Here is a 26,734-nt window from a genome sequence, read left to right as displayed (position 1 = left end):
CAGAAGGCCCTTGGCACTGGACCTCAGTGTCAGGGCAGAACGATGGGGGTGGAGACGCTCCTTCAGGTATACTGGACTGAGGCCATTTAGGGCTTTAAAGGTCAGCACCAACACTTTGAATTGTGCTCGGAAACGTACTGGGAGCCAATGTAGGTCTTTCAAGACCAGTGTTATGTGGTCTATGAGATCGGAGGAAAAGGAAGACAAGCAGGAAGAGTGGCTGTTGTTGGTTTTTTTGTTTTAATAGGAACCAGATATTCCCAACTTTGAAGTGGAGGGAGGCAGCTTTTGCCTTGCAGATTCTTCTTCTTCTGTAAAAGATCCTCTCATTCCCATTAACTTATAAACATGATTTACACTCAGTCTCTGGCGGCAGGAGGGGAGGAGGGCATGCAGAGATTTCCCCCGCCACCTCCGCAGGAGGGCAGCAGCGGGAGGCAAGCAGGGCAGGCGTCTTTTTCTCTCTCTTGCTATGGTCCCGTGGAGCTTCTCCGCGCAGAGGAGGCGAGGTTTGGGATGGCGAGGGGCGAGCGGCGCCGTGACATCCAGCAGACGCAGAAGCCATCAGAGGGCATTCTTCTTGCAAAACCCTTGACGACAGGTGGAGAGGTGGAGGTGTAGGGAGGGAGGGAGGGAGGGGAGACTGAATGAAAAGCAGAAGGCAGCAGAACAAAAATGAAATCCTGGACTTTTAGGAGACTCGATTTGGGGGGTGGAATAATGTTAATAATAATAATAAAAAAGGGGGGCAGCTTATGAGTTCCCAAACATTCCCCAGACACACTGCAGAAAGGTTCGAGGGAGTCCTGGCGGTGGGTTTTTAAAAGCCCTGAAGGCTAAAGATTAGGATACACTGACATTTTTTATATATAAAAAAATCTTCAAGTCCTGCCTCTGCTCTTCCAGGCTTGGGGGGGGGGGGGTCAGGAAGTATTCTCGGAATAGAAAGGAAAAGCAGGGAAGGCAAAGGGGGAGAGAACCATCGCAAAGCACCCCGTCCTGGGTGCAGGAATCGTGCACCCCCCCCATGCCAAGCCCAAACCGTTGTGCCCCCCTCTTGCCGCGCCGGCAGCCGCAGATCCCCTTAGAAAGAAGAAGAGGCCTTTCCCCCCATCCCCGAAGCAGCACCCCCCTCTAGTGGCAGCAGGCAGGCAGAGCAGCGATTGCAGCTGCTTATGTCACGGGCGCCTTTGGCTCTTGCAAAAAAACCGTACCTTGGGGGCAGAAGCCCAGAGGGGGAACCAGGAAGTAGCCCCCCAAGCCCCACGCAGACCCCTGCCCCCAAGTTCCCTGAGAACCAGCTAGCTGCACCCTGACGCGTCCTGCTCCATCCCCTCGCGCCCATGCTCCTAGGCCCCCCACGCCCACCCCACGGAGGCGACCCCTAGCCGAAGGAGGATGCAGGTGGTGGGGCAAAGTGGGTGCGAGCTGCACTGAATCGGTGGGGGTTGGAGGAGGAGGAGGAGGAGGAGGAGGAAGGGCTGGCGGGCTTAGCCAATGGTCAGGCCGAAACCACACTGGAATTTGTTCTTGCGGTGGTTGAGGAAGGCGCCCATCGCCAGCGTGAGGGGCAGGGGGAGGAGCTTCTTTTCCAGGGCTGCTCCTACGATCCAGTTGCTGTCGACGGAGCCTAAAGGGAGAAAGCCGTGGTCAGAAGTGGTGGAGGCTGGCCGGCGGAACGAGGCGGGCCTAAACTGTATTTTGTCTGCCTGGAATCGTGTGTCCCTCTCTCTCTGGCATCGTGTTCATACATTAATTTGCATTCAGAGGCCGCCTGGGGTCCTTTCTGCCCAGAGCTGTGCCATAATTAATTATTATTATTATTATTATTATTATTATTATTATTATTATTTATACCCCGCCCATCTGGCTAGTTTTCCCAAGCCACTCTGGGCAGATCCCTACAGAATATGATAAAACGTCAAATATTAAAAACCTCCCTAAACAGGGCTGCCTTCAGAAGTCTTCTAAAAGTCGTATAATTGTTTATCTCCTTGACATCCGATGGGAGGGCGTTCCACACGGCGGGTGCCATCTAGCCAGGAATCAGCATATTCAAAACTGAAGCAAAAAGGGAAACTCTCAAGAGGCAGGTCTCCCCACCACGCCTCATTATCCATGGGTAGAAACATGCGGTCTTAACTGGGATGGAGACGGATGCCGTACCTCTGAAAAGTAGGTTGGCTTTGGGGAGGTCCAGCTGGTAGCCAAACGTCACGCTTGTGTCCTGCATGCGGGTGCTGGCTTCAAACTCCACCCCCACTTGCAACTGGAAGGACACAGAAAGGGAGGAGAGTGAGGAGGTGGTTCAAAGAAGGAACACTTCGCAACAACAGTTATTTCCTTGCTTTACTCTTGGCTCCACAAACCATCTCCAAGCAGCCACTAACCTGATCGCTGGCTTTGTGGTAATATGTGGCGTGTGCTCCGGCCTGCCCTAGCGTCAGAGTCCCAATCCAGTTAGGTGCTGAGGGGGGGAAAGAGAGAAAGAATCGCTGAGAACCCAGGAACCCAGCCTCTCCTTTGGAAAATATTAGGCCTGTTCCTCCATGGATCTGTCACTGGTCCTTAGCAGTTGGAAAAGCAGGAGTGAGGAGTGGCAGGCCTGTGACCTCGTAGGTCATGGGTTGGCAAACTAAGGCCCGCGGGCCAAAACAGGCCCAATTGCCTTCTGGATCTGGCCTGTGGACGGTCTGGGAATTGCCGCATGGATCGCCAGTGCGCGCGTTCTTTCCCTCTCCCTCACACAGCGGCACCGGCGCCTCCTCCCTCCTCCTGGCTTCTCTTTGCCCTGCCTAGAGGAGGAAGGAGGCTGGGCTGTGTTGGTGCCAGCAGCAGCAGCGCTCGAGCAGCCACCATTTTAAGCAACCCCTCTCCAGAACCCTTTCGCGTGCCGCTCATCATCCCGCCGCCGCCAGCCCCTGCTGCTTACAAGACACAGGTTAGCAGCCACCGGGGCTCCTGGTCCTCTTGCATCATATATATTTTTTTTCAAAATATAGTCTGGCCCCACACAAGGTCTGAGGGACAGTGGACCGGCCCCCTGCTGAAAAAGTTTGCTGACCCCTGTTGTAGGTGCTGCTGGGACTCCAACACCAACCGGCCCCCAGCAGCATGGCCAACGGTCAAGAACGGGCATCTGGGTTGTGGTCTAGCAACACCTGAAGGGCCAGAGGTTCCCCACCCCCAAGCTGCAGGGAGCCACCATAGAATTGTAGAGTTAGAGGGGGCCACTAGGTGGCGCATCGGAAGATGGCTGACAATAACATCTCTCCGACCCACACGAGGTAATTTGGAGGTAATGGGGGTAATTGATGGGGGTAATTAGCCTCCTTAACCCCCCCCAGGATTATGGGGGGGACGGCCCTTGCCTGCTGTGCCCTATACCACCCCCGAATTTGTGGGGGTGGGGGCACTAGGCACAAAGCCCTCCTGTGGGATTTTCGGCCGTCCCCGATTCGCGCCGCTGGTTGCAATGATCTTTAAAAGGAACAAATTTGGACGTGATTAATTGCACATACATCAAGGAAAAAGGGGAGTAAATACTGCTGACAGAAGAGATCTCTGATAACAAGACAACAATAAAATACGAGAAGAACGTCAAGATACGGTAATGACTGAGGGGGGAGGGGGGGGAAAACCTGCCTCTACCTTTTTATGTGACCTAACAAGAATCCCCCTCCCCTAATGAGTCAGAAATTAAGGACTTAAGCTGTGGATTTAAGGCTGTGTGGAGATAAACTTTCGATCCAAAGCAATGTTTCAAGATGAAGCTGGAAAGCTAAGAGTTTTGGAGTGACGCAGTCAGGAAAAAATGCCGTTCGCCATTTTGTGAGGCATTGTGGGAGCTCTTGGGTCTGGGAGGAGAAAGAGAGAAATAGAGCTGTTTACATATCGTGAATCAACTCCTCGGTGGGACTTAAGAGCGACAAATGCCAAAATTTACGATGGAAAAAGTGATGTTATCTACGAAGGAGATATATGGAAACCATCTGGACTTAGTGGAGGAATGGGAAATCCACACAGGAATATAACACTTGCTATCGGCTTAAGGAGACTAACAGAAGAGATCGTAAAGGAAAAAGAGAAATTATACGAACAAGATATGATGTGGCAACACCAAGACAAGACTGGATAGAATTATGAACTTTGTTTGGACTGATTGGGACTGATTTGGACATTAACGCAGTAATAAGAAGATGATCTGAATTCCCCTTTGGATCTTGAAGTATGGGTTCCCCCAACAAAATTTAAAAATTTGGCTTTGTAATTCGGAATTTAAATGATGTGATTTAATTTGATGTGATTGGCCAGTTAATAAAAATTATTAAAAAAAAAAATAGAATTGTAGAGTTAGAAGGGACCCCATGGATCTTCTAGTCCACTGCTTCCCAAACTTGGGTCTCCGGCGGCTGTTTTCGGACTACAACTCCCATCATCCCTAGCTAGCAAGACCAGTCGTCAGGGATGATGGGAATTGTAGTCCAAAAAACAGCTAGTGACCCAAGTCTGGGAAACACTGATCTAGTCCAACCCCCCTGCAATGCAGGAATACGCAGCTGTCCCATGCGGGGATTGAACCTGCAAACATTGGCATTATCAGCACCAAACTCTAACCAGAAAATAATGAGAAGCCCTCTTGCCTTTGCACCCTGCTTATGGGCTTCCTGGCAGCGTTTGGTTTGCCACTGTTGGAAATGGGCAAGCAGAGGTCGACTGCCCTGACCCACAGCAAGATTAAAGGCTTTGAGCATTAGGGGCCCAACAAGGCAGAAAGGTGGCATTTCAAATACATGATGCAGCATATATATATATATATATATATTTAAGCAACTGCATCAAGGCCACAGAGAGCACCATTTTCCTGCATTTGACTTCTTGGCATCATTCATGTAATAAGTCCAAGGAAAAGCGTGGTGGACATAGTTTGATTTTTATTTTCTAGTGCCCAGAATGTCAAAGGCTGAGGTCCTATGAGCTTTCCAGGTATAGGGCGGTATATAAATTAGATAAATGAGTAAAATATTTTTTTTTAAAGCTCTACAAAAATCAAACGTGGCTTATCTCTTTAAGTAAACCTCCAAAGGCCTAGGTCTTCAAGCTAGCACTGGTCACACACACCCCACCACATATTGAGAATCAGGCATGTTATCTTTTTTCTTTAAAGGAGTTGAAAATTGCAGCCTAATCCTTCCTGCCTCTGTTTTTGAGAGACAACCCTAATCCCCTATGCCTACATTGGTGCCAAGGAGAGCCAAGCAGTGAGATACGCAGAACACAGTTCAAATCGGCCCTAAATTCTGTATACCATTCCGCATCTGTGCTGCTTTTATGTATGAAACTGTTTTTACTGTGAAATTGCTTCGAGATGCTTTGCGGGAACTGTTTTGTGGGTGGATCTGGCAGGCTGTGTCGGTACCTGTATACTTCCCAGCAAGCGACATGACGGTTCCCTCCTCTCCCGGGCGGCGATGGTAGACCAGCTCCCCACCCAGCGCCAGGCAAGGTGTGATGCTCTGAAGGTAATGCGCTACCAGGATCCCTGTGGGGCCGAGAGGAGAGGGGATTGGTCAGGACCTGACAGGTAGAAATACAGCCATGTAGATCACACCCTCAAGACAGAGGGACCCACGCCAAAGGCCAGTCTAATGAGGAGAGGAGAATGGGAGCTTTCTCACCTGAACCCACTAAGATATCGGGGTTCCCTAGCGTGACGGCTGCAGTGAAGTCTGTGCCCCGGTATTCCCCATCCACCTGCCAGTTCACGAATTTTGATTGCTGCGTCTGGGTTGCCGGAGGAGAGAGAATTTTATTTGGCACAAGGAATTTGACACGCAAGGGCCACACTGAACCACCACGTGCTGGGAGACACATGGGACAAGAAGTCAGCTGCCAGTAGCCACTGTCAAGGCATTAAGAGATCTCAAGTACACAGCCTGGCCTTGCATGCAGATACACCTTCTCCGAGGAGATGCAAAGAGGCTGAATCGCTATCAAGTCATACAACAGGGAATCCCAGGGCCAATCCCTTTCCCCACCCTTGCAAATCCCCAAATCAAAGAGGGACCGTGGAGAGAGCAGACTAAGAGGGGGAAACGCTGCAATTAAAATATAAAAATAAAGTAAGAAAGTCTCCTCAACCAATCCTAAGCAATGGACAGGGATTATTAGTCCATTAGTCAGTTGGTAGTCGTAAATTAAATGGGAATCTAGTTTTGCAGTGCAGGGTACCTCCCTGGTCACCTGAAGGCAATTCTGCTCGCCGTAGGTGATCAGGAAAAGAGGGATATTTACAAGCCTCAATCACAGGCCAGCAACATACCCCGTGACCCAAAGGGCCCAGGGCATACTGCAAGGCCTGGATCTGCAAGATGATGGCAGCAGCAGGAGGACCTGTGGGAAGGGAGAAGAGGAGGAGCTCAGCCAACAACTCAGTACCTGGAAGGCCACCTTGGAGCGAACTTTGTTTGTGAGCTGGTGAATGATCTGTGCATTGAGGCTGCCGCTGTTGTCCATGTCCCCCACCAGAACGGGGAAGGCCTGAGGCAGAGATAGGAACAAAGGCACATTCAAAGGGTAACCAATAAGTAACTTGTTTAGGCAGAGCATTTATGCTCCGTCTTTCCACAATACAGTCGTACCTTGGAAGTCAAATGGAAATCCATTTGACTTCCAAAATGTTCAAAAGCCAAAGCACGGCTTCTGATTGGCTGCAGGAAACTCCGTTGGACGTTTGGCTTCCAAAAATAGTCCGCAAACCAGAAAACTTACTTCCGGGTTTGTGGCGTTCGGGAGCCAAAACGTTAGGAAACTAAGCTGTTTGAATTCTGTTCCAAGGTACGGTCTACAGGGAGGCTATCATAATTACATGAAATACAACTCCGAGAACAAAGTAAAGTAGTAAGAATAAGAATAACAGACACAAATTGCAGGGGGTTGGACAAGATCCCTCCAACAGTTCTATATGATCAAGAACCCTCAAATTATCAGTCAACGAGTACCCAAGTTATACATTTTGTTTGATTTCATTTTGTTTCAACTTTATTTTATTTATTAAAATATTTATAGCCCATGCTGGTGCTGACCTTTAAAGCCCTAAACGGCCTCAAAGGCCCAGTATACCTGAAGGAGCATCTCCACCCCCATCATTCTGCCTGGACGCTGAGGTCCAGCGCCGAGGGCCTTCTGGCGGTTCCCTCATTGCGAGAAGCAAAGCTACAGGGAACCAAGCAGAGGGCCTTCTTGGTAGTGGCGCCCGCCCTGTGGAACGCCCTCCCATCAGATGTCAAAGAGATAACAACTACCTGACATTCAGAAGACATCTTAAGGCAGCCCTGTTCAGGGAAGTTTTAAATGTATGATATTTTAGTGTATTTCGATTTCTATGGAAGCCGCCCAGAGTGGCTGGGGAAACCCAGCCAGATGGGCGGGGTACAAATAATTAATAATAATAATAATAATAATAATAATAATAATAATAATAATTCTCCTCTAACCAAAGATTTCAAGGCAGGGCACATAACTCATTAGAGCAAACTACAAATCAGGCATGGATTAAAAAACAAAGTAATAAATAATCTTAATGTGATCAGTGGCCATGACAAAAGTTATGGCCAGAAGGATCTCAAGATTCGTGTTTCTATGTCGTGTAAAAGTTGTTCGTGCTTTTGCACGCCATCCCAGAACCTTTTGCTGCGGGTGATTAAATGGTATTTTAGATAAATAAAATGGGAGAAAGTGATCCTGACTGACAGAGGCGAGAGAATGACCCAATTATTCAGATGCCCAAGATCCGCAGAAACAGCACCTATTGTTTCTCCCCACCACAATGCGTGCAAACTTACCTCTGTGGGGCTCAGCTGCTTTGTCCCGACATACGTCACCCCAAAGTGGTAATTGGAGTCGCCAACCGTACTGAGAGCCACCGTGTGATTGACCTGAAGAAGGCAACAAATGTGCGAAACAGCAACGTGAAACTAAGATGTAGGAACACAACAAGCCAACGTATACCAAGTAAGTCCATCTAGCCCAACATTGACTACACTGACTGGCAGAAGCTCTCAAGTATTTCAGACTAGGGTCTCTCTCTAGTCGTGTGGGTGCCAAGAAATGAACCTGTGCCCTTCTGCATCCAAAGCAGATACTCTATCACTGAGCCACAGCCCTTGGCAACCGCTTGCCAGATCGCCTGAGGTGAGCGACGACTGCTTCCAGGTGACCACACTTTGAAGCCTTTGTCAGTTCAGAGAGTTTCTCTCTCTCTCTCTCTCTCTTATATTTTAGGCTGATGCACCACAAATACCAAGAACAGATGGGACTGGACAGGCAGTTAAATCAACATTTGCACAGGTTAATGCAAAATATTACTTGCAAAAATTACTAAGGGCTAAAAACAGGCTTGTGTGCTGCAAAGCATGGTTTACTGTTAAGGTAAAGGTAAGGGGACCCCTGACCATTAGGTCCAGTCGTGACCAACTCTGGGGTTGTGGCGCTCATCTCGCTTTATTGGCTGAGGGAGCCGGCGTACAGCTTCCGGGTCATGTGGCCAGCATGACTAAGCCGCTTCTGGCAAACCAGAGCAGCGCACGGAAACGCTGTTTACCTTCCCGCTGGAGCGGTACCTATTTATCTACTTGCACTTTGTCATGCTTTCGAACTGCTAGGTTGGCGGGAGCAGGGACCGAGCAACGGGAGCTCACCCCGTCACGGGGATTCGAACCGCCAACCTTCTGATCGGCAAGTCCTAGGCTCTGTGCTTTAACCCACAGCGCCACCCGCGTCCCTGGTTTACTGTTACAATAGTTTTTATCCAACTCATTCGCTGAGTAATCCCATTGAAATCAAGACTTAGTTAGATGCAACCCAAAATCTCTAGGGTGAGATTGCCTGCAAATTCAAAGGAGTCACCCTTACCTGGAAGTGGTTACTGAGACCTTTGTTCACAGTCAATTTCACGCCCTCCATCTGGATGGGGAATAATTCTGAAACAGTGAGAAAAGAGGGTGTCAGATCATCATGTGGTCACGTTCTGTCCTTTCTGTTACGATATGGATGCAATGCAGCTGCAAAGTGCTAGCTTGAAAAGTAAACATGATGGGAATGTTGGGACTGCCCATGGGAAACAGAGGGACAGTGCGAAGCACCAGAATTAGCTCAGAGTGTAATATGAGCTCTTCCGTTTGTTCCTGTCCAGGAAGTGTTTGTCTCTAGAGTGCTGGAGTCTGAAGAGAGCAGTCATGTTTTTTGTAATGCTGCAAAGACAGAAATAAAGGCATGTAAATACGTTTCTGTCTATCTCTTTCCCCTGCCAGGGGGCAGGAAAGAGGGGTGTGTTCTTCTCACACTGAGAAGGATCGCCTATTGCGACCTAGCCTGGATCTTGCTGGGGAATGCAGCCAGGGAGGTCAACAGGAGATCAAGCCGGGTGCCTGGGAGAGTTGCCAGTTTCTCCTGATATGGGCTTGATTTCCGACACTTTCAAGCTTCCCTTGCTCAAAACAAGAGCTATTAGGGCCTCTCCCAGAGATGCCCAGTGTCTGATTACAGGGAATGTGTTCAAATTCCCACTTGGCTGCACTCTGGGCCTAGCCTACCTCCCATTGCAAGGCTAATGAGAGAGAACCCAGCACCTGCAATCCTGAGCTGCTTGAATGAAAGGCAGGACATGCTACAGGCAATCGAGAGAGAGTGTGGAAGTGTTTTCCATATTGGGTGTCAGCACGAACAAGCAGGTAAAAACAAAAAAAGGGTAAGCAGGCAGAGCCATGAGATCCAACCTTCAGGCTCTGGCAAGAAACCTAAGAGAGCAAACAGCTTTTGGAAAACAGAAGGTCTGATCTGCACCAGCTGAAGTCTGATCTAGTGTACACAGGCAGCTGAATGAATTGGTAGAATAGGATGCTCCACTTCAGCATGTGTGTCTCTGCGGAAACTGCTATTTTTGAATGCTTTCCTTGCATTAAGGTGGGGGGGAAATCTCCTGCAAATTGAATAATGGAATTGTGGTCGCCAATGTGATGACCTCCAGGTGTTATTGGACTGCAACTCCCATCATCCCTGACAACTGGCTATACTGGCTAGGCCTGATGGGAGTTGGAGGATACTACATTGGCTGTCCCTGAACTAAATTATCATGGCAGGGATAAAGGTTCCAAGATAGCCTCACTCCCGGAATGTGCTCGTTTCTCGCTTGCAAGTTTTCCATGCAGGGGTACACACACACAAAGTGATTCCCACCGACCCTCTAGCCCAGTCCGTGTTGATCTAACCACCTTGTCCCACAGCATGGGTGAGACCAGGCCTTAGACTGTTTAAATGAAGAGTTGGCACTTGGCATGGAAGGAAGCAAAGGGGACCATCAACGTTCACACTACATAAATGAATGAAACTAGTCCTGATACATTGTGCCTACTGTTAGCCCTTTTCACATAAGAAACAAGAAATCAAAAGGAAACAGTCTCCCTAACTCTGGACTACAATCATTTTTTTTAAAAGCGCATATGAAGATGGGAAGCGGATTCGGAAAAGTGACAGCCCCTCTGAAACCTTTTGCCTAAGGAATGGAATTTTATGGCCAAACTATCCTTGGCCATATCGCAAGCAATATACATCCTGGGCTAGGGAAGAGGAACCAAAGGTGCAGGGGCCCCTGGAACAGTGATGCCCTCTCAAAATGTGTCTGCAAGGGTTTTGGAATAATTATATAATAGCTATTTCTATAAATACTCTGCACAGCCCGAGGACATGACAAATTACAGGTGGCGGCCATTTAGGCGTGTCCAACTGATGTGCAACTGATGACGCGCTGGTCTTTTTGACCTGGAAGAGGGCAGAACAGGGGCAGGACATGCTTATGCATGCTCCATTGATGCGCACGGGGGCTGGGAACGGAACCCTTGCATGAAACGGTCACTGCCTGTACAGAACCACGCTCCAGTGTCTGGTGTGACACCATAGCATATAGCAGCCTTGCTGCAGCCAAGCCTAGGCCAGGTCAGTGGCTGGATGGGAGATCAGATGGGAAAGACACAGAAAGCCTCTACAATGCTCCATCATGAAAGAAAAGCAAGCAGGAAGTCTAATAAAAAGAATTGAGCATTTAACACAAAATCAAGGATTGTTAAAAAGTGAAAGAGAAGGGCATTATACATTACCTTCACACTTATACGTATGTCACTTTAAGCTGCTCAAGCATAGAGGGTTTCTCTCCCCACGCAATTATATCCTCACAAAGACAATACACGGTAGATTAGGATGGCACTGTAACTAGCCCAAGATCACCCAGCAAGCCTCACAGCTGAGTGGGGATTTGAACCCTGGTCTCCCAGGTCTCAGTCCCACACACTAAACACTCCACTGCACAGATGTAAAACTAAAAACCAGCAAGGAATTTTCAGTTCTTCTTGGTAGTTTACAAATAATGCCAGGGCTGATATCCCCATATTGCACGTCGAAATAAGGCAGGCATGGCTAAGGTCACGTGGTAAGTTCATGGCCAGGAGTCAGCAAACTTTTTCAGCAGGGGGCCGGTCCACTGTCCCTCAGACCTTGTGGGGGGGCCGGACTATATTTGAGGTGGGGGTTAATGAATTCCTATGCCCCACAAATAACCCAGAGATGCATTTTAAATAAAAGGACACATTCTACTCATGTAAAAACATGCTGATTCCCGGACCGCCCACGGGCCGGATTTAGAAGGCGTTTGGGCCGGTTCCAGCACCCGGGCCTTAGTTTGCCTACCCATGTTAATGGCCATGGGGAGATTTGAACTGGCATCTGCCTTGGCAGCTCCCTCTTAGCCACTGAGAAGAGATAACACATCAGGGTCTCTGCCCACCTTCTGGCTAACCAAGTCTTTAGCACACATCGCTGCTAGGTTATCGTGAAAACGTAGCAATGCAGCTTTTGCTTTCAGAAAAAAACTGGGATTCTCACTAATTTCATGGGAGCACTCTCAGAACATGCCTTACTTCCATGCTCCCAGGATCCAATCCGGAGGTGCATGTCTGCTCAGCGCCTGGATGAAACACCATGACCACCTAGGAAACCCCAAAGATGCAGCTTTCAATTTACATGATGGAACATGCAATATGCATGAAATAAATAAAATCCAAGAGAGGATCGCAGAGTCTGTGCACAGACCAGACACACCAGAGACATGCTCTAAACAGGCAATTTGCATGGCAAAATATGAACTCAATAAGCTGGAAATCTGACAACACGGAGAAACATGAGCTTCTTTTGTTTTAGGAGTACAAGAGTCCCGTGAGGTAGATGCTGCCTTCCTTTGCCATGTGCTGGTGGAGCATTTTACCTTTGCATTTGCGGTGACACTCCTCGAAGGTGCCTGGGTTGGGAAGCTGGTCACACTTGTCTTCTGTGGCACGATCTGCTGCTGGGGGAACCAGCCCGCTGACAGGGGGCATGGAGAATCCTGGTGGAACCGATACGAGGCCAGAACCCGGCCCTGGCACGGCAGCAGGGGGAGCTGGGGAGCTGGCAGCCAGGACATTACCCATGGCGAGGAGCTAGGGAGAAGGAAAGAACTGCTCAAGCGGAAGATTTTGTTCAGGGCCTTCAGAAATGGCCATTCTTCAATGTGACAGCCTATGCTTTGCAATGAGCAAAGGTTGGAATATGGCCACCAATTCCTAGTATCAGGTTCAAAGACACAGACCGATGGCCTGGGTCAATCTGCTTCCACTGGTTGCTGACCAGTGGCAGGACTCACCACTGGTTTCATATAGGACCCTGGCTTAATATAGGACAGGGTTGTAGCTCAGTGGTAAGCTACATGCTCTGCATCAAAGAGTCCCCAGCCATCTCCAGAAAGCGGTGGGGGAAAACGCCTGCTTAAAACCCTGGCAGATCTGATGTGTTTAGACCACTCTAAAAGACACACCAACATCACACTCAGAACAAGTCTAGAAACAAGCTTCTCCATGCTTCCCCACTCCAGGCTATGGGGCTGCAGTTCAACATCTAGGAACCTACAGTTGGGGGAAGGGTGGTCTAGGAGTGAATGGAGATAGATCAGCAGAACAGTATAAATCTCTTATAACAGTGGCCTAAAAGCCTGAGACTATTTAGCTCAATACTGTATACACTGACTCACAAAAGCTCTCCAGGGTTTCAGGCAGGGGGCATTGACAGCCCTACCAGGAAATGAAGAGGACTGAAACTGGGACGTCTGCCCTACCACTGAGCCCCCTTCTCCTAAAATGGGAGCACTTCTGAAGTATCAGGGTATACATGCCAAGAACCATCTGGCCTGAGATGCTTATACAGTACAGTAAGAGCAAAAGAAGGGGAAGCTTGCGATATTCAAGACTGCCATCCTATGCAAGTGTCTGAGCTAACATTCCCAGGACTTGCAGTTAGGCTGCAGTCGTAGGAAGCTGCCTTATACCACGTCTGACCACGGGGATCCACCCAGTTCAGTCCAGTTCATACTGGCTGACAGTGGCTCTCCAGGGTTTCAGAAGTGTGTGTGTTTCCCCCCTGCAGTTGCCAGGAGACTGAACCTGTCCCCTTCCACATTCAGAGCAGATACTCTAGCCACTGAGTAATCGCTCACCGGGTCACCTGTGGTGAGTGGTGAGCACTTCCAGGCAACCACGCAATGAAACATTTGTAAATTCAGAGCCCTCCCTTCTATCATATTCCAGGCTGATGCACCACAAAGCTGGCAACAGCTCTCCAAGTTTTCAGCCAGGGAGTGCAGGAATCTCTCCCGGTCCTACCTAGAGTTTCCGGGAGACTGAATCTGTGCCCTTCGCCATCCAAAGCAGATACTCTATTACGTAGTAAGCGCTCGCCAGATCACCATTGGTGCTCAGGGGGCACTTCCAGGTGGCCCTGCAATGAGGCTTTGGCCAATTCAGAATTCTCCCCAGCATCTCCAGGAAGATCTGGCAGATCTGATGTGTGTCTAGCTGTAAAGGGACCCCTGACCATTAGGTCCAGTCGTGGCCGACTCTGGGGTTGCGGCGCTCATCTCGCTTTACTGGCAGCTTCCAGGTCATGTGGCCAGCATGACTAAGCCGCTTCTGGCGAACCAGAGCAGCACATGGAAACGCCGTTTACCTTCCCGCTGGAGCGGTACCTATTTATCTACTTGCACTTTGACGTGCTTTCGAACTGCTAGGTTGGCAGGAGCAGCGACCGAGCAACGGGAGCTCACTCCGTGGCAGGGATTCGAACCGCCGACCTTCTGATCGGCAAGCCCTGCGAGTAGCTGTAGACCACTCTAAAAGACACACCAACATCACACTCAGAACATGTCTAGAAACAAGCTTCTCCATGATTCCCCACTTTAGGCTATGGGGCTACAGGCTGATGCACCACCAGGGGCTGTCCGGAGTTTGAGGCAGGAGTTTTATACCTGGGGGGAGCGGGGGAGGGGATGCTGCAGCTTGAACCCGGGACCTCCTGAGCGGAAGCCACATGCTCTGCCGACGAGCTGCGGCCATTCCCTTGAAAGCGGGAACCGGTGGCTTGGGCCGAGGGAGATCCTCTCGCAGCAGGCAGTGGGGTGCGAGGGATTCCCACCCCCCTGGGCCCACCCCACCCCCACCAGCACCCCTGGGCCCTCCCCTCCCCCACCCTTGGGCCCACCCTCTCCCAGAGCTCCTCCCTCCCACTCCCCTCACTGCAGAGTCCATTTTGGTTCCCCTCCTTCCCCCCCTCGCGTGCCGGCCTCCCTCCCTCCCTGCCTGCCTAGCTGCCCTCCCTGCCCTGCCCTGCTTCTCCGCCCCGCGCGGCCTCCCATCCGCTCCCGCCCCGCCGCCCTCCTGCCCCGGACTCTCCTGCCCCGCTCCCAACTCACGCGGTGGCGGCGGCAGGAAGAACACCAGCAGCAGCAGAGAGAGCCGGAGCCGGGGGACACCCGAACCCGCCTGCCCACAAGCCCCGCCCCCCCGACGCCGCCATTGGCCAGCGCCCGCCCGTGCTCGCCCTCCGCCGCGGCGCGACTGGCTGCTGCTCACGCAAGCCTCGCCCTCTCAGGCAACCCCCCCCCCCTCGTGGCTCGCAGGCATGGCCGTGTCCCGTCGCTTCCGCTCCAAGGAAGGGTTCGCTATTGGTTGGGCTCGCCGTGCCGTCCGCCCCGATTGGGCCGGTTATGGGAATGAATCCGGGCTCCTCTCGGCCATTGGTCTCCCATTCCGCGGGGCCGCCGCGTCCCCATTGGTTGTTTTTCGAAAGGCGCTGGGGATAGGGTTCCCTGCCGCCTTGTCACTGGCTGCTTTTCTTAATGGAGAGGCGGAGCGACCCCCGCTAAGCCAGCAAGGTCAGCTGCGGAGAACAGGAGCAAGGTCAGGTGGCCACCGAGCTGAAGGGGCAAGAGTGGCCCCCAAAAAACCATAGAGTTTGATAGGTGGGAGGAAGTAAAGGGAAAAACCCCACGGGCGGCGCCATCTTTGTGAGCACCGTTGAGTTCCGCGCGCCAAAGGTTTCCATAGTTACCCACATGGGAGGCTTGTAGGATCCTCGTCTTTCCTCAAAGTCACGCCAACGCCCAGAATGTTGATATATTCCATATATATATTCCATATATATAATTTCTATCTCCATATATATATATATATATATATATGGAGATAGAAATTGCTTCTTCCTCCCAATATATATATTCATGGGAACTGTAGTCTACCCTGCGCCGAGCTACAATTCCCAGCACCCTGAGCAAACTGCACTTCCCAAGAGTCTTTGTGAGGAAGCTTCATGCTTTCTATGTATGTTGTGGGTGTGATCCAAGGCTCCTTATTTATCTAGGCGTCAAATCAGTGGACGCCTCCAAACCCTCCCCGGAACACCTAGCCCACTGCAAGATACCAAATCAGATACTGTTCGGGCCCTCCTCACCCACAAAGCACGATGCTGTCATTACGAGGGTTTGAAAAACATTTATTTTTAAGAAACAACATCAGTAAAAAGTTTATTTAAAAAAGAAGAAAGTCCATCTGTGTTCCCACTGAGATCTGTCCATTCAGCGTCAAGCAAAGGCACGAAAAGGGCATTGAGGGGAAAAGGGATCTTGTGTTTCAATCATTCCTTCCCTCAGACCCTGAGATTCATGGCATTAGTGTTAAGATCAGTGAAGTCAAGAGGAACAGGTAGTAAAAAAACAATCGTAATCACAATAAAAAATCCCGCAGCGCCAATCTGTACCTGCGCCCAGGGGAAACAGCAGCAGTGGCAAAAAGGCAACAACTAAAAACAGCAAACCTACAAAACAACCCTTCACATTTTCAGATCAGGAGCCCGGAAACCCGGGCGGTTCCTGAGCTCTTGGGGAACAGATTCACAATTCAAGTAGCAACCGGAGCCTGAGCTATAGGAAAATCATGCCAGTGGGAGTTTGTGGCACCAACCTCCCCACTCAAAAGTGGAAACTCTGAAACATGGAAAGATCTCCGTGTATCCTCTTATGTGAGGCTGGGAGACCAGGGGACCGCCAGGCGTTGCCAGACTACAACTCCCATCACCACCCCTAAGAGCTAGCAATGCTGGTAGAAGCTGCTGGGAGGCCAACAACTAAAGGTCCATAGGTTCCCCACCAAACTTCTGGACAGTGACTAAATCTAGATGGGAGGTTGATTGACTGACTGACTGACTGACTGATTGCCAGATGTGCTGCAGACACCTGAAGGCTTCACAGTGATGTCGTACTGCAACAGTCCCTGCCAGCCTAACTGGTCCTTGTTGGGATAACAGGCGAGATCAGGCATAGCACTCCAAACTTGGGCTTGTGGACGAAAGTGGCCTCTTGCCAGAAACACAGCAACAGTAACCTGCGCCTGGCAGCTTTTATAGGGAGCTGCCACACGACCTACTTTGCCCAACTGATGTAAAGATCCTTCCTTGCTGTTCTCCCTGCAGTCCCCTCCTTTGGCCAGAGCCGAGTGGGGCAGCACAAGCTGCCTTGCCACCCTTCAGGTTCCAGGATTTGGCACGGGGTCGAGTCCTGATGACGTGCCGCAGACCCAACGAGAGATTGTTATGCACAGATACCTGCGCAAGTCCTTCCTGTTCCAACCCCCTTGCTAAAAAGGCTGTCACAGCTCATGTCCCTGGTCCTAGTGCTAAATTGGCATCTTCAACACTGCAGTTGGGAGGCAGTCCAAGCAGGGATGTCCTAGCCCCTTTTTAAAAAGCAGTCATTGCAGAGACCTTCCCAGCCACCCCTTGAATACGGCCACTTGCCCTTGGCTCTCTGCAGGAAGGCGACGAGGCGTATTCTATTGCAGCTGAAACCTCCTGGGGTGTGTGCATATGGTTGCTTGGGGAGGAAAGCTCAGCTTTCAACAGCAAGAGACCCTATCTTTTGCACTCATTCACATGGGGAACCCCCAACTCCCTGGGGCTGGCAGTGTATTAGGGCAAGGAGGAAGCAATACTCTCGGGTGCTTGGTGGGAGACGCCATGCGCAGTCAGGAGCGCATGCCAAGATTGTTTCGAGGACACAATGAGAAGCGGAGTACCCGCGACTAGTTGCCCACCCCGTGGCCAAGGCATCTAGCACGTCAAACCCCAAAGATGGCTAACACTGTGGTGGTGGTGGTTGCCAGGCACCTGGCAGGCATTTCTTGTGCCTTCTGGAAGGAGCCTAAACATTCACCAAGGCGTGATCATGTCATGTGAAGATAGATCCAATCGTATCTCGGAGTCTGGTCTAGAGAGAAAAAGCTCTCGTCTGGTGGTGTTCCGTTCCAGAGTGCAGACGGAACTGCGCAACTGAATCTCCCCCACCCTGACACACATGGAAAACTCTCCACCTGGAGAAAACTAGATGCTGGGGGAGTCTAACCAAGACTTCTTCCCAACATGCCCATTTTCTATGTGTAGGATTCTTTTCCCTTTTGGGGGTGGCGGGGAGCAATCGGGCAAGCTCCATCTGCAATACGAAGTGGCAAAGCCCAGGAGTCGTCGTTTTACCAGGTGCCAGGCATCCTCTAGGCAGGAGAGGTTAATACAGGGGCACCAAGAGAAGGGGGGGTACCTAAGAAGGTATTAAATCCACCTCCCCCCCCAAACTGGCTTTGGCAGGAGTCAATAGCTAGCTCCAAGGGGGGAGAAGCTGCAAGAGGTACTTGGCGCCTGCATCCACGCATGGGAAGTGGTTCTGAGGACTCTGGATTCTACTGTAAACGTAGCATTTGTCTGACAGCCAGATGGCTCAGGGTCAGGGAAATTTGGCTCAGGAAGGCCCACTAGACTTTAGGGGAGGCTGGAGGGTATAAGCCGCCACCAGGCCCATTTCAAAAGACAAAAGATGAAGGCACTACGTATGTTTGGCATGGTGGGACAGCTCTGGCCTGGCTGGAGAAGGAACAGAAGGAATGAGAAGGCCTGCTTGGAGCAGGACGTACTCCTGCCCATCTAAGGCACACGAGAAACCCGGGATTTTCAAGGGAACCGCGCTGGGCATCTAACGGGATATAGCGTCAACAGAAGCAGCATCTCTCCAGGACCAGCGCGAGATACAGCATCCTCATCTCTGGGCCTCGGGTGGAAATCCAGCCTCAGGGCTCAGACATACATAGCCCTGGACATGATAAAGGCCTTGTCGGTGGACATGGGAGCCATGGCGGCCTCTTCCTCCGTGGCTGCGAAGGAGAGCGCGTCATAAATGGGGTTGATCTGGTCCAGATATTCGTCCTCCATGCTGGGGCCAGCGTCTGCCGCCGCCTCTCGCTCCTCCAGTGTCGGCAGCTCGTGGTATCGCGGGGCCTCCTGCAGAGGGAAGGAATGAATTGGTGGTTTGGAGGGAGGGATATTTACTTAACTGCTGTCCCCCCCCCCATATCCCTTGTTGCTGCGTTTACACTGAGGTGGGTGGGAGGCTGTAATGGTGGACCCGGGTTCCTGAATTTGGTTCCCGGAGCTGGAGGCTTAGCTTGGAGACAGGAGCAACCAAATCTGGACTGAAGTGGAGACCAAGCTGCTCTGATGACCAAGCCAGGGCCTGATGACCATGTCATGACTTCCCCCATGGAATTCTGGGAGCTGTAGTTTGCTAAGGGTGCTGAGCATTGCTAGGAGACCCCCTATTCCCCTCCCAGAGCTGCAGTTCCCAGGGTGATTTGGCAATCAATCCCTCTGCAAAGGGAACTCTGGTTAGTGCCTATATGTGACAGGAATAGGTGTCTCCTAACTACTCTCAGGACCCTTAACAAACTACAGCTCCCAGAATTCCATGGGGGAAGCCATGACAGTTTAAAGTGGTATCATAGCTCTTTAAATGTATGGTGTGATGGTGGCCAGGCCAGGCCAATCCAGAGGCATCATCCTGGCCGCCAGTCACAGGGGTCAACATTGCATGCTCTCTCTGTGCTGAGCTCAGCTAACGTGGCCAGGCCCGAGCCCCAGACGAGGAGGGCCCTAGCTAAAGCTGTGGGGGCTGGATAAACACGCCCCCTAAGGAGCCGGGCCACAAGGGACTTGTGTCCCAGACTATGTGGCACCTATTTCTTGTTCTTTCTTGTAATCAGGGCTGGCCCAAGACATTTTGCTGCCTGAGGCAGAGCAACAAATGCTGCCCCTCCCTCACAAGTCAAGGCCTCCAAAGCTCACCAAGATATTTTGGGACTTAATACAATAATAAAATAAATAACAGTTAATGGCCCCTTCAAAGCACCACAATTCAGCTGTCTGAAGTGGACATTTGACATTGCCCAATGGTTGGGCTGGCCCTCGGTGTTGCCTGTTGGTGTGCACAGAATTAGTCTATTGATTCTGAAGGTAAAGTAAAGGTACCCGACCAGTAGGTCCAGTTGCGGATAACTCTGGGGTTGCAGCACTCATCTCACTCTATAGGCCGAGGGAGCCGGCGTTTGTCCGCAGACAGCTTCCTGGTCATGTGGCCAGCATGTCTAAGCCGCTTCTGGCGAACCAGAGCAGCGCACGGAAACGCCGTTTACCTCCCCACCAGAGCGGTACCTAATTATCTACTTGCGCTTGACATGCTTTTGAACTGCTAGGTGGGCAGGAGCTGGGACCAAACAACGGGAGCTCACCCCGTCGCGGGGATTCGAACCTCCGACCTTCTGATCGGCAAGCCCTAGGCTCTGTGGTTTAGATCCCAGCACCACCCACGTCCCTCTTGATTCTGAAGAGTACCTGGCAAACATATCTGCAGCTCGCCCAATTGTGTTGGAAACACAGGTCCCCGTTTGTGGGAGCAGCTAGTTTGAAGGCAGATCTGTTTTGACCAGCACTATGAAGCACCATGCAATCCAAGAGGCAAACGCCAGGATCCTAAGCAATGCTGCTGAGAATCCAGCCTCAGATTATAGGCAGTGTAATGCTTTTGTGTCTGCAAAAGTGTGTAGCAAAGGAGGGGTGCTGAAGCAGCCTCCTGCCCTCTGCTCCCTACTCATCTTGCTTGGTCCCCCTTTCTATATTGTAGAAAACTCACCAAGCCTTGCTCACAAGTTTGCAAATTAATTGCTACGTTTTGCAGCCATAAGGACTAGAAACTTTGAGGACTTTAAAAACAAAAAGGAAGCCATGAGTCTCAGGATTCTCTGATGTGCACTCGACAACCAAATCCCACGCTCTGAGAGGCGCGATCGCAGGTGGACAGGATACATCCTGGGAGTTGTGTGTGTTTGTTATACTGATCTTCCTCATGGGGCCCTGGGGTCAGCATGGGCTATGTTATGTACTGAAGTTCTCACCCTGGGCCAGCAGGGGGATACTGTAGATAGTTATGCAAATAAGGGATCGAAAGTGACATTCAGTGATTGGATAGTTTTAGAAAATTGTTACAGTTACGTTGTACTGGAGCTCTATATAAGCAGGCTGACTGAACCCTTCAGTTCAGTTCTGTTCTGGCCTCTGAATAAACAAGAGCTGTTTGAAGAATCGCTGTGTCGTCTGATATGTTCACCCACAACTTAACAGGCTAGGTTTTCTCTCCAAGGCAAACCCAAGAAGCTGAATCTCAGGGTGTCAGAGCGGATCCAGTTTCAGAGGGCTCAGTCTCCTTGATTGCACCCCTTGTGCTCAACGCGGGCCCTTCCCTAGAGAAAACTCCTTGGCATGGGCTCCCCCTCACCTCCATTGCAGTGGTAGCGACCCCGCCAAAGAGATCGTCTGTGGTGCTGGGTTCATAAAAGGGTGCTTTGAGCGGGATACTCTCAGCCTCACTGGGAGTGGGAACCTGGAATAAACCAGAGATGTGGGATGAAGACGGGAGGGGGCAGCCTGAACTGCCGGAGGAAGCCAAGAGAGAGAAAAAGCTCCCTTCCCAGAGTCAGAATAAATTCCAGGATACTCTCAGCCAGAGAGGGAGAGAGCCGCCAGCACACCCAGAATTGCAGGTAGTTCCTTCCCCATCCATCCCTGGTCGCCTTTGCCTGTCTGAAGGGCTTCTTAAGACTCAGCCAGCCACCTCCTAATCAGCTGCAGGAAGAAACTGCTGCAAGCAACCCTGCCCAAAAGCTTCACCAAAGCCTCCGGCGTCTCTTCGTCCTCAGCCAGCCATGGCAGGGCCATGCGTATCCTGCCATTTCATGCAAGCACCGCACAGATTTCTGCTCTGGGAGCCAACGTTCATTGGAGACTCCCAGCGTTCTGGTTTTTATTTTCTAAAAAGCAAGTTGCTAGGCCTTATGGTTTGCAAAGAGAGCTTTGCCCGAGAGTGGGCAACGCCTGCTGAAATCACAGCCTAAGAAGCCCTGCTGGGTTAGGTCAGAGGCCCACTGAATCCAACATCCTGCTCCCACCGTGGCCAGTCAGGTGGGAAGCCCAGAAGCAGGATCTGAGCACAAGAGCAGCCAGAGGGAGTAAATAAGGCTTGCAGCAACAGAGAGAACATGCATTGCCCCACTGAGCTCTTGGCCTGGCCCCAGGAAGAGCAGAAACAGAAGGGAATAAGCAAAAAGCGACAGATATTGCACACACTTCAACAGTGAACAGGTACATTAAAACCCAGCTTTTCTCACTTCAAGGATTATTATTATTATTCTAACCCAGTCAGATGGGAGATGATGATGATGATGATGATTAACAGCATCCTCTTTCAGCACAGAGTACAAACAGCCCTGGAAATTAGCAGGCCGATGATTGCTAAGCATGCGAGGGACAGGTCTTGCCTGTGCAGGGGTTGCTTGGCCAGCGCCAAGGATGACATTGCCAGGTAGCTGCTGCTGAACCCTGCAAGGTCTGCTCCCTGCATTCTCTGGCCATTTCCCACCACACCTGGGAGGGACGTTGGCCAACTCCAGCTACAAAGGCAGCTTCTGTGGCTCAGGATGCCTAGAGGCCATCGAGGTAGGTAGGACATCGTTTTGGGCAGTCTTCAACAACCGGGCACCCTCCAGAGGTTCTGTGCTGCAATTCCTATCAGTCCCAGGCAGCACACCCCACTTCGCCCTGAAGCTCTTTGGGGGCAGGAGGGGGGCGGTCTATGTTGGACCAGCCAGTGTCTATTAGCCTAAAGTACCTCATGCAGTTGGCAGGTAGGGCCGGGGGTGGAGAAGGACCATTTGTAGATACAGGGAAATGTGAGCCATCATTAACACCAGGGTCAAATAGACAGAGCCTTCCTTGCCCAATGGCACCCAGTGAGTTTTATAGCTGATTTGAATCCATCTCCCTTTGGTACAGGTCCTACCCAAGTCCCGGGCCCCAGCTCTACCCTGGGATCTGCAATTCGCATGGGGACACTGTTATAATTTTGTTCCCCCAAAGTCCAAGAGACTGAAAAAATAACCCCGTGTTTCAGGAGCATATCCTGGCTACTTCAAGCCACAGATACTTACCGGTTCTGTTTCGTCAGACAACTGGCAGGGTGGGGGCGGCTTGTAAGCAGGAGGTCCTTCCTGGCTGCAAAGACGGCAGGAAGGAAGACGGTCAGTTAAGGATGTAAGCTGCCAAACCACTGACTACCAGGGCTGGCTGGCTGGAGATAATGTGCTTTAATGTGCTTTAGGTGGGTCAAGGGAGCCATGGACTCCGAAAGGTTGAATACCACTGCTCTAGGTAGTGGATGTTAATCTGAGTTCAGATTTGCACCCCAATGGGTAAAGAGATGCCAGCGAAAAGGGCCACCTACTCAAAAGATGGCAGGCCAGATTTAAAGGGTTTGTTGACACCCAGCCTCTGGTCCTCCATATGTTGTTGACCTGCATTTCCCAAAAAAGCTCACTCAGTACTGGACAACAGTCAATGGCTGGTGGCAGCTGTGGTCCAACAACATCTGGCAGGCCAGAGAGCCCCTGCGATAGAGAATCAAAACTGTGAGCCTATGATAAAGGAATAGCAAAGGACCTAGGCAAACAATGCAGACGGGAAAAGTGCAGAAATAATTACATCCATCGCCAACCTGGTGGCTTCCAGGTGTTTTGGACCACAAAACATCTGGAAGCCACCAGGTTGGCAAAGGCTGAGCCAATCCCCTAGAAATTTGGATCGCTGTTCCTGCATTGTAGACCCACCATATTGATTCTCTGTTGGGGCCTTCTGGCGGTTCCCTCACTGCGAGAAGCCAAGTTACAGGGAACCAGGCAGAGGGCCTTCTCGGTAGTGGCTCCCACCCTGTGGAACGCCCTCCCACCAGATGTCAAAGAGAACAACAACCACCAGACTTTTAGAAGACATCTGAAGGCAGCCCTCTTTAGGGAAGCTTTTAATGTTTGATGGATTACTGTATTTTAATATTTTGTTGGAAGCTGCCAAGAGTGGTCGGGGAAGCCCAGCCAGATGGGTGGGGTATGAATGAATGAATGAATGAATGAATGAATGAATGAATAAATAAATAAATAAATAAATAAATATTTAGTAGTAGTAGTAGTAGTAGTGAACTAAACCGCTTTCATTTGTTTCAGTTAGACTTTTGTGTGAGCCTGCGTTGTTTGTTGCCAGCGACACTTTACCCACCCAATCTGAACCCAGACCAACCGTGGCAGGAGGATGAGGAGGAGAGGTTATCCCTTTCTTGCCGTGCCCCGTTGCCCATCTCCCAGGCCCCCTGCGCTCTATCTGGATCCTGGCCCTCAGCCCCGAGCAAACTGAGCCACTCACTCGTCCTCCTCGCGATCCATCCGGTTCTTCTGCTGCTGGCGGCAGATCAGGATGCCGGTGGCCACCACGGCCAGGGCCACGATGGCCGCAATGAGGCCACCAATGATCCCCCCTGTGGTGCCTGCCCCTTCCATGTTGGGCTTATCTGGACAAAAGAAAGAAAGAAAGAAAGAAAGAAAGAAAGAAAGAAAGAAAGAAAGAAAGAAAGAAAGAAAGAAAGCAACGCTGTGAATCAGAGGCCCATGTGAACATGTGTTGCGCATCAGGCTGCTTCAGGAGTGGGGGCGCTTCGATCCTGTAGGTGTTGTTGGGTGGCATGGCCAAGATCAGGGGTGATGTCTGGAGCCAGAGTCAGTCGTATGTCAGGAAAAAAAATACCCTGTGTCATTGAAGTTATCTCTTTATTCAAAGAAACCAAAACAGTGCAGGGTCATGTTGTGTGGATGCCTGATGATCCCAAAGCAGCTACTCTACTCCGAACTTAAAAATGGAAAGCATAATGCTGGAGAACAACAAAAGAGGTTTAAAGACTCTCTCAAGGCAAATCTAAAAAAAAGTAGGATAAACACAGACAACTGGGAAACACTGGCCTGCGAGTGCTCCAATTGGAGAACAGCCTTTACCAAAGGTGTCGTGGGTTTTGAAGACGCTCGAACTCAGGACGGAAGGGAGAAACGAGCTAAGGGGAAGGCATGCTTGGCAAATCCACACTGTGATCAAATTCTGCCCGGAAACTTATGTCCCCACTGTGGAAGGACATGTGGATCCAGAATTGGTCTCCATAGTCACTTACGGACTCACTGTTTTAACTGTGTTTATGGAAGACAACCTTACTCGGTTACGAGAGAACACCAAAGAAGAAGAAGAATGATCCCAGCAACTCTTCCCAGTAGGTCTTTCCCCAATGAGGCAGCTGCGAGGACTCAAGGTTCCCACCTTCCCACTCCTCTCCAAGGTTCCTTTCCCTGGTTCCTTCCCCAACAGCCTAAGGCTCCATCGTCTTGTCTCTCTTTGCTCTGCCCTCTTCTTTTCTCTGCATGTTCTGGGAAATCAGGCGGGAGGCGGGCTGGTTGCAGCAGGATGGAGGGACTCCCTGGATTCTCCAGCAGCTGGCCTCAACTCAGTCTCTTAGCCCTCTTCCTCTCCCGCCTCGGATTCTGCACTGCTCTCTGCCCCAGCCTCTTCCTTCTCACAAAACCCTGTTGCCTTTTCAGCTTCGGACAGCTCCTCCTCCCAATCTGCACCCTTTGACCAGACACCGCTGTCCCGCCATCAATAACTGGCTCTGGGCCTTCTTCCCCTGAGGGTTTCTTCCCCTCTGGGCTCTGGGCCTTCTTCCCCTGAGGGTTTCTTTGGGGGTTCCCCAGCTGGTGCCTCCCACCATTCCTTTGCATCCAGCCATGACAGGTGAAGGAAGTTGTAGTTCCGCAAAATGTGGCAGGCTACAAGTTCCCCATCAAGACATCAAAACCCTCCTCAAACATTCAGAAAACCCACCGCTGTGGCACCCAGGAGCAGAGAAGCTGTAGCTCTCCAGATTCCGTCAGGCCACCGGTCTGATCCAGCAGGGATCTTCTCATGTTCTTAGGAATGATGGGAGTTGTAGTCCAACAACATCAAGAGGGCTGCAGCTTCCCCCCTCCTGGGCTCCTTCCCAGGTCAAAGGATAAGTCTGCGTGGAGCTGGCACCAAAACGCAATTTTAAAAGCAGGCCTGAGGGTGATGGCCACACAACTGTCATCTGTACCTGGAGTCACCCAATTCCACCAAGCAGATCTCACAGATGAAAATCATTCTTTAAAAAAAATAAATCCTGCACCAAGGTAATCCAAACTGTGCAACAGATAAAGGTGAATTCAGCTACCTGTATAACTTACGCAAAAAAAACGGAGAGAGAGAGAGCGTTTGCATGGTTTTCTTTTTTTTATTATTCAAAATTAAAACAAGACATATTATCCAAAAACATATCATCTTTGTCCCCCCCCCCATTTTTCCTCCCTCCCCCCTCCCACAGAGAACCCACCCGCCCCCACACCCCCCGACTTCCCTCAGTTCCAGTCTTTGGTTTCTCTGAGACTGCTGTTTTCTGCATGTTACAAAGTTGTATAGATCCTCAAACTATTTAGCCCAGTTTCATTTGTTGCGTCTTCAGATACTTTGTAAAGGGTTCCCATTCATCCTTAAAGTCACAGTTATCCTTGTCCCGTAGCTTGTATGTCAGTTTTGCCAGTTCTGCATAGTCCATCACTTTTTCTTGCCATGATTCTTTAGTTGGAGTTTCTTCAGTCTTCCATCCTTGTGCTACCAGAACTCTCGCGGCCTTTGTCGCATACATGAAGATGTTTTTCAGCTTTTTTGGCAGGTCTTTCCCTACAATCCCCAACAAAAATGCCTCGGGTTTTTAAACAAATGTTAAATGGAACATTTTCTTCAAGCATGGTTTTCTTTCCTTTTCACAATTTCCTACAAACATGGGGATGAGGCAAGGCTTCTGGTTATTGGAAGTCTCTTTCAGCAACTGCTGCTCTGAGATTTCAGCTGGCCAAGTGGGGCTCACCTGTTTTCAAGCCTCCCCTCTGAACAACTGTGGCTAGAAAAGGAACTCTGAGGTTTTCAGAGAGCTGGGTTTGGCAGACACACAGCTCAAGCCTGTTTGGGTGTGAACGGACACAATGGTTTTCTACTTCCACTACAGGGAGCAAAT

At 50.6% G+C, this 26,734-nt stretch overlaps 2 protein-coding genes and 1 long non-coding RNA gene across 4 annotated transcripts in view; 1 reads left to right on the top strand and 2 right to left on the bottom strand.

Annotated features, from left to right (window-relative positions):
- Window positions 1–223: 223 nt before the first annotated feature.
- On the bottom strand, window positions 224–14,879 carry TOMM40 (translocase of outer mitochondrial membrane 40). The gene is made up of 10 exons (XM_081869805.1): window positions 14,828–14,879; window positions 12,314–12,527; window positions 8,914–8,981; window positions 7,845–7,937; window positions 6,439–6,540; window positions 5,679–5,784; window positions 5,420–5,542; window positions 2,391–2,467; window positions 2,167–2,269; window positions 224–1,630 (listed from the first exon to the last, which is right to left on the bottom strand). Exons 2-10 carry the CDS (start codon window positions 12,516–12,518, stop codon window positions 1,491–1,493), a joined length of 1,017 nt encoding a protein of 338 aa, XP_081725931.1. The 5' UTR covers window positions 12,519–12,527; window positions 14,828–14,879; the 3' UTR covers window positions 224–1,490.
- A 340-nt stretch (window positions 14,880–15,219) lies between these two features.
- Window positions 15,220–16,181, top strand: LOC309346312. Its single transcript, XR_014158595.1, has 2 exons — window positions 15,220–15,314; window positions 15,775–16,181. It is a non-coding gene; the product is annotated as an uncharacterized lncRNA (long non-coding RNA).
- NECTIN2 (nectin cell adhesion molecule 2) overlaps window positions 15,886–26,734 on the bottom strand; it is a 98,316-nt gene continuing 87,467 nt past the window's right edge. Inside the window, exons 6-9 of one of the 2 annotated variants that reach the window (XM_081869185.1) lie at window positions 24,031–24,175; window positions 22,770–22,833; window positions 21,062–21,166; window positions 15,886–18,735 (exon numbers count right to left, since the gene is read on the bottom strand). In XM_081869185.1, the coding sequence (XP_081725311.1) occupies window positions 18,532–18,735; window positions 21,062–21,166; window positions 22,770–22,833; window positions 24,031–24,175 (518 nt within the window). In that variant the 3' untranslated portion in view covers window positions 15,886–18,531. The remainder of the gene's footprint in view (window positions 18,736–21,061; window positions 21,167–22,769; window positions 22,834–24,030; window positions 24,176–26,734) is intronic. The other variant, XM_081869187.1, reaches the window with a different exon arrangement.

This window comes from Podarcis erhardii (assembly GCF_964252035.2).
Source record: "Podarcis erhardii genome assembly, chromosome: 7".
Taxonomy (NCBI): Eukaryota; Metazoa; Chordata; class Lepidosauria; order Squamata; family Lacertidae; genus Podarcis; species Podarcis erhardii.
Note: the sequence above shows the minus strand (reverse complement) of the source record. Positions and strands in the feature narration are given on the sequence as shown.

What these genes read in the sequence shown, in the direction of transcription:
- TOMM40 (XM_081869805.1), bottom strand. Translation starts at nt 12,518, where the DNA reads ATGGGTAATGTCCTGGCTGCCAGCTCCCCAGCTCCCCCTGCTGCCGTG. An exon ending in GTCTCAGTAACCACTTCCAG is followed by an intron (nt 7,938 to 8,913) that starts GTAAGGGTGACT and finishes TGCCTTCTTCAG; the next exon opens with GTCAATCACACGGTGGCTCT. An exon ending in GCTTGCTGGGAAGTATACAG is followed by an intron (nt 2,468 to 5,419) that starts GTACCGACACAG and finishes TCCCCCCCTCAG; the next exon opens with CACCTAACTGGATTGGGACT.